At 31.9% G+C, this 7,633-nt stretch overlaps 1 protein-coding gene across 1 annotated transcript in view; it reads right to left on the bottom strand.

Moving 5' to 3' along the window:
- Positions 1 to 172: 172 nt before the first annotated feature.
- The window catches only part of LOC117108351 (hemicentin-1-like), a 51,540-nt gene continuing 44,079 nt past the window's right edge, over positions 173 to 7,633 (bottom strand). Inside the window, exons 11-12 of the mRNA XM_033250344.1 lie at positions 5,829 to 5,888; positions 173 to 2,248 (exon numbers count right to left, since the gene is read on the bottom strand). Of these exons, the coding sequence (XP_033106235.1) occupies positions 2,139 to 2,248; positions 5,829 to 5,888 (170 nt within the window). The 3' untranslated portion in view covers positions 173 to 2,138. The remainder of the gene's footprint in view (positions 2,249 to 5,828; positions 5,889 to 7,633) is intronic.

Here is a 7,633-nt window from a genome sequence, read left to right as displayed (position 1 = left end):
GGGGGGGGGGGGGGGGTGGGGGGGGGGGGGGTGGGTGGGGGGGGGGGGGGGGGGGGGGGGGGGGGGGGGGGGGGGGGGGGCTAAGTATTGAGGGGTTGTCCACTGATGTAATGTGCGTAGAGTAGATACAGTACATGTCACAAGCATACGGCAACAAAATTATATCCGACAATTTACCATACTTTCGTCATGTGTTTACTCTGAAAACATTATACATTCGAAATTAATATTCATACGTGGATTTCAGGCATTTTTTTTTCTCTCTGAACAAACTGTTTGTATGATCTCTGAGGTACGTGTAAAGGAGTTTTCGTTGCGTCTAGAAATAACATAGTCGTATGATTGATGGATTGATTGAGTGATGAAAATCGGCTCGTAACCGTCAGATTAATTGACTGTTATTCGCTAGCTCCATTTATTACCAAGTAATTATCTCGGAAACATTTATATAAAATGGCTACCTGTTTAAAATTCTCTCTTTATTACAGTACTAATTCTTTGCTGATTATCATGTGAATAACGACACTTGAAAACTGACATCCAGCCACATAGGTTGTCTCCGGAAGGTTGTCGGTACCGTACAATCTTTCTAATTAAAGTAGTGGGTATTGCAATTTCATCATAATTTATATTAAAATCGATGTTCATTATTGGTTGTTTCAGTTGACGCCAATGTCAATGAGTTTCTCCAATTTGTTCAGATAACTGTCTTTTGACAGTACTTAGGATAATGGTGAATGACTTTTTAGATGAGACATTCGTGCTAATTATTGTTATTATTGTCCGTAGGCAAATATGAACGTAAGCTATGTTCGAGTCATCAACAACAAATGCGAAATAACTTTACAGTACAAAACACAAACATTGGATTAGTGTATTGTATTCGTACTGGAATTGTATCGATTGATTCTTTTTTCACAACATGTATACCTAAATCGATGAGTATATTTCTTAAACTACTTATCTTATCTTTATCATAGGAAAAAAGCACTTACAAAACTTAGACTTATTCTATTCTGCAAACAGTATACACTTCATTTTGTATAAAAGTCTATCAGTACATATTTTAATCAAATGATATATGCCTGGTGAAGCCATATATGACAAAGAATGGGGCTTACACAAGGCGACTTAAAAATTATAATATAGAGAGGAGCTCTATTTCAGAATTCAATGAAAAAGTTTAAGAACCAGTCTACTAAAACAGCTTCGTTATTCTAAATAATGTGTACGTTGGTCTAACAAGATTATGCTTGTGGTTTACAGTAATGCTTCGATATACAGTCTGTATATATAATATTATACGTCACTTTAAAAAAAAAACATGATAGGCCTACAGTAGTTTGAATATCTTCAGCATTCCTGATTCAACATTTATCGGAACGACATGATCTCTACATTACAGTTATACTATATTATTTTATAATTATTTTATACTTGCAAAATATCATATTTCTAAGACACATATTTGTCATTCTGTATGCAACATGAGTAAAGCCTTAAAACTTAATTTCGCTTAAACTCACATCAATTTTGGTCCAGTTTCATAAAATATCTTACAGAAATTCGCCACACTGTCCGGAGGACAAGTCCCGAGATAAAGTATTCATTTAATCGCTGTCAAACTAATTGAGCGATCACCGTGTATACGGTATACCGAGCCTATTCAAAAACTACTTACAAGAGCAATGGATAACACTTTATAATCAGGCAAGTTGTTCAGTGGGTTCCTATCTGCCAACTACAACTGATTCTTTCAGAATTACGTAACTTTACAGCTTTTTAGGGTAAACACATTATTTTCAAAGGCTATCACGACAACCGTTGTACAGTTTTACATAACAAGACTCAATGCTTATCTATTGATCATGTACAAAATATTTTTTAGTGAAAACACGATATAGTTGCTCAGTCTGTTAAGATATTATTGGTGGGCTTATACTTTCTACCACAAGTTCAAAACTAACAACGTAGCTTCTCCACTTCTGCTGATGATCTTCGTTTCTTCTAAATCCTTTTATAACCGGTGTTTCATATATCCTCAATCGAATAATAATTTCTGTATAATCTTCGTAAAGCTTTCTTCCTTTCATTTTAATTTACAATAAAATATTCTTTCCATCAACCTGCTTGCTATTTTACTTGCAACCAATTAGAAAACACATTAGGAATGTGGATAAAATGAGAGTTGGGCTGGTCAATACCAAGTCGACGCCGCCATTGCGAGGATCTTGTACCCGCGGAAGAACTGTGAAGAAAAATCATCACCCCAGAATTAGACCTTTCAATGGTAAATTATTATTATTATTATTTACTGTTTTTTTCCCCTTTATTTTATTACTTCCTGTTTTACGATTATTAGTATAGATTACACATTTTGTAAATCCTGATACTAATGTTGAAGGAGTATGGAATGACGTAAAGAATGCTTACAATTAATGAAATCGATCGTTTATAGTTATATCAACAGTGGTTATATACAGAATGTACTTTTTTTTCATACTCTCCCTCGTGTACATTGTGTAGGCTCTAATTTTGGATAGGTCATAGATTAGTCTGGTCCAAAAGTATAACTTATGCAAAATCCAAGTTACGGAGAATATTCATATCATTGAAACATATCACAGCGTGTACAGAGCGTGGACACTCTGTTCACACTGTGTTGATTATATTGACTGGGGCGGAAATGCTGAGGTTTACACAGTGTGTACACAAAAGTAAACAGTGTGGATACAGTTTAAGAAAATATAATATTATTCCACAATGTGCTCACACCATCCTCTGTGTGTGTGTCCAAAGAGTCACAACACACTAGCATTGTGTACATACAGTGTAAACATAGCCAATCCTGCTCTAATCATTCTGACATATTTTTTTTAAGGCTGCTTTGTAGGTTAAGTGAATGAACTGAAATTCATATCAACCTGGAATATGATGAACATCCTAATGATTAAGTATATTACTTTGGTTATAAATGAGTTCAACTCGAAGAAAGGCAAGATGCAATAAGAGAAGATGAGTCGAAAATGTACGATAGAATAAAATCATTTTGATAGAGAATACGTAATGTAATGTAAGATAAAATATGGTAAGATTATTTGTTCATTTTTGTTCAACAACGAGTTACTCGCCACATACAAGATGAACATGTGGTTTAGTCGTGGAAGCTTTCTGTTGTCAGAGGTATTAAGCCTGGACAATGGTATTAGAAAGCAAGTATAATACCCACCAAGCTACGGCTTCACTTTATTCCATGAAATGAGATAAGAAGAGATATAAGATAAAATGAGATGAGGGTAAATATGAAATGAGATATGCATATGACAAAATTTGGTGAGTTGAAATAAGATGAGTGGATGAGATAGACCTAACGCAAACATTTGATGAAACAAAATAAGATGAGAATGATGTCATGCTTTGTTTTGTGTTTCATTATTAAATTGGAAAAAAAAAATGGAAGAGAAAAAAGTGAGATGAGATTAGCTGATATTGTACGAGTTTTGGTCTGGTTTTATGCTTTCCTTGTGGTTGGTCTAGAGGGCTGAGAAAAAACAAAACAAAACAAAACAAACCAAAACCAAAACCAACTCCACTTCCTAAACCTTATATCACCTTTAGCAAACATCTTATAAAAACAAGATAGCGTTTCTTGGTGCAAATTCTATAATAACGCAGTGTAGGACGTCCTCTTGCAATTACTATTACTTTTGAACTTTGACATCTATGATCTCAGTGCAAATTCTGGAACAACCGTCATAGTAACAACTAGGACGCCCTCCTTCAATTAAATTACTATCTATTGTTTTCTGCGTGAATAGGACGCTTCTATTTGATACATGCAAGTCTATCTTGTTATTAGACCTTTGCCTTGAGTGTATGTTTGTTTTGTTTGTCGCTTAAAAAAACTGATAAGTTCGCTGTTTGGCATATCCTTTGACAATGCTGAGTAAAAATAAAGAATGTAGTACAGGCCTATTTGAAAAAGAAAATACGCAGGAGATCCGTCTCTATGTGTACTACCTACACCATAAAATATACCCAATTGGAATTTTGAATTTGGACTTTCCTAAATATCTTACCCCTTGTGTGTTAAACATTAAAACAACAAAAAAGGTAAAAATAATATTAGTATGTGATGTGATGAGACAAAGAGGTGTGATAAAATGACATAAAAACTGATAAAATGTTCCAATATGATGTGAGTGTTTGAGAAAAGAAGAGGAGAAGCTTATAATATGGTGATGTTGTTACTATATTATATAGATCTAATTTTTAAAATGTATTTCAAAGAGAAAGTATCTCATTCGTACTCGTACAAAACATTGACCACCGTTTCATTTTTCATAAACGTGATATAATAATTCATATCATGAAACTCCATGACAAAATAAAAAAGACTTTTTATAAATATCTTTGTGTGCAAAAATGCATTCATATGCTGAGGGCGCCATTCTTTTTTAAGAACTACTTTGCAGTTGAAAAAAAAAACAAAAAACATATTACATGTCCAAAAAAAAAACCATCAAAATTTAGAGGGCAGACTAACAATATGAAGCAATTTGTAAGAAATATCTAGCATAGTTTAGAGGGCGTACTAACAATATGAAGCAATTATGAGTAAAGATTTTATACAAATTATATATTTATTACCATCATGTTGGAGCAATTATTTAGCTCTAATATTTATACAAACTACTGCAATCATATAATTTACTATTTTCTATAGCAACTATATTCCAGAACAAATTCACCACTACAATTTCATTGTATATAATTTTCACAATGTTATATTTTACAGTTGTTTGAACTAAATGAACCACAGTACCAGGTTCATGCCAATTGTTTTGTATTGGAGTGTGATAATGATAATCATGATGATGTCGTTATTATTTTTGATGATGATGGCGATGTTCAAATATGATGGACATAGCAAATCTCTAAGGCCTCATGTGACTAGATGGTCAGAGATGCATTTACCATTTCTGGGGATATTTTTAACACGCTATATATTGAATTTTATAACACACCTAAATATATCCCAGTCATTTGATTGGTTGATTTCGTACCACGTGATATTAGTTATTTTCCCCATTTCATCACTCATCAGACTGACTTTTTCAGGAAGGTTATATCCATGAAATGACGTCACGTCACCTATAACCACCAGCCCACTTCCTGCTGAAATTGTCTTCGCCTCGTTGAATGGAACAGTCAATCTTATCAAGTCATGAAAATATTCTTCCCATTGCACTCATAAACATTCATTATCTGTATAATATTTTTAAATTTTGTTTTAGCTCAACACAGACACATGAATTTTTAAAAATAGTTGTGGTTTTGGTACTTCTTTTGTTTGTAGGTCTTAGTCAAGTACCATAAAGTTCGCCATACCATAAATACATCGAGTTTGATGACATAAATGCATATTATACGAATGATAAATGTTTATTAGTGCATCGGGAAGAATGACATTCATGAAACATTCAACGAATGAATCCTTTCAACTGCACGAATACAAAACATTCATTATACGTTTTATAACACACCTAAATAAAAATAGATCCTTGTCATTCGATATATTTTGAAAAAAAAAGTTGTAACTTTCTTTTGAATGGACCAGTCCATCTTCTTTCAACAACTGAAAACATTGTATTAAGTAGAGGTTTGCAATGGAACAAGAGGAATGGAACAAAATGCACGGATGGAACTAAATTTTCATGAGTGACAAAATGGTGTAAACAACCAATGTCATGTGATACGAAATCCACTAATCAAATGGTAAGGATCTATTTAATTGTGTTATATGTTTCATATAGCCTTTAATTTACCTTTTGGTTGTGCAGATGATCCGGTACATGTAACTTTTACCACTTCAGGGTTGTAATCTTCTGAAATTGTAAAATTGATTAATTCTGTGATATTCTTCTTTAATAGATCTCTACTGAATTTATCTAAAGTTTGAGGGCACATTTCAACATTTAAAAGTACGGTACATTTACATATTATTGGAGCTATCCTCTTTGAAGACCTTAGTTCATTTTTAACACCTATACTACATAAAATGAAATTTAATTTATTGATGATACAGTACCGGAAAAATACATTAAGCAATAATTTATGTAAATTTCGAAATAATAATAATAATAATAATAATAATAATAATAATAATAATAATAATAATAATAATAATAATAATAATAATAATAATAATTCTAGATTTATATAGCGCCTCACGTAGCCACAGCCTCAAGGCGCTTAACAACAACATAGAGAAGAAAGGTAAACTATAAACAAATGTACAAATGTACCGCTAATTGTTTATCCAATAAAAATGTAAAAAGGTTTTGTCACATAATATTATAACAAGTTTTAAATATTCTAACTTGTAACTATTTCAGATTAAGGACGTTACGGAAATTAGGTATAGTTGTGAAAACGTTGGTAGAAAATACTCTTTTTGAAGAACCATAAATACGTTTTTATAACGTAATTACAGAACTAAATAACATTGCAACGTTGCCACAACGATGTATTAACGTGACACATCAGGCTGCACACTGCGTCATTCGAAATAATAATAGCAAAAATAATGGAAGCCATCCTTTGTTAAGTTTCACGATTTGTCTTTATTGGCTATTATATTAACTTTAATATCCAAATTTCTTCATAATATTTATACAGTATTTCCTTAAAATATAAAAGCGAACGTTAGTATACTATATATATATATATATATATATATATATATATAATATATATATATATTAGTGTACAATATATATATACACATACATACATATATACATACGCACATATATACATACATACATATATAATATGTAAACAAGTAGTATCATCTTATCTTCTTAATCAAGACAACTTTCTGTGATGCTGAATGGTCGGTCAAAGCCTTTACGATTGCGCAGGGGACTGCGCCCTGTCATGAAAAAACCACTCAACTGACACATTTTTCAAAATGCACTTTTTTAGCTTTTTGCCCTTTTGGGGACATAATGCACTTTGTGATGTATTCAGATTTTTAAATTAGGGGCCTACAACTGAAAATATTAAATTTTAAAATTAAAATACCACTCAACTGCAAGTCTGTATTACTTTTGTCAGCCAAGACACACTTAAATATCATGAAAGACTTAACTCAACTGACATATAACACCTGTTATGTAATAGGTTGTCATAAGAAACCCACTCAACTGCATAGTGCTGTATACTGTTTATCATGCGAAAGATGATTATCCAATGTAAATAACTACAATAACATTATTTTACAATGTAATCATTATAAACAATCTCTTTATTGGTACACAATATTGCATTACCGTATCTCATACTTTTAGCATTTTTTTGGCATCAGTCTTACAACTAGCAAAATTTGGCTATTATCTTTTTCTGGCAGGGGAACATTATTATGAAACCATCTCCCAATTAAGGAGGCAAAGTTTTTGACAAGGTTTAAGGATTGCCTAAAAAGCATCTTTTTCTATTTAATTTGTCTTTTTTTATTTATTACATTTAGTGTGTAATGGCGCCCTGATAGAATATTATATTGCGATATATTAAAACCTATATTATTATTATTATTATTATTATTATTATTATTATTATTATTATTATT

The sequence above is a fragment of the Anneissia japonica genome, unplaced genomic scaffold, assembly GCF_011630105.1.
Source record: "Anneissia japonica isolate Jap-2015-1 unplaced genomic scaffold, ASM1163010v1 scaffold426_len1935630_cov189, whole genome shotgun sequence".
Classification (NCBI taxonomy): Eukaryota; Metazoa; Echinodermata; class Crinoidea; order Comatulida; family Comatulidae; genus Anneissia; species Anneissia japonica.
This window is presented reverse-complemented; position numbering and strand designations above follow the sequence as displayed.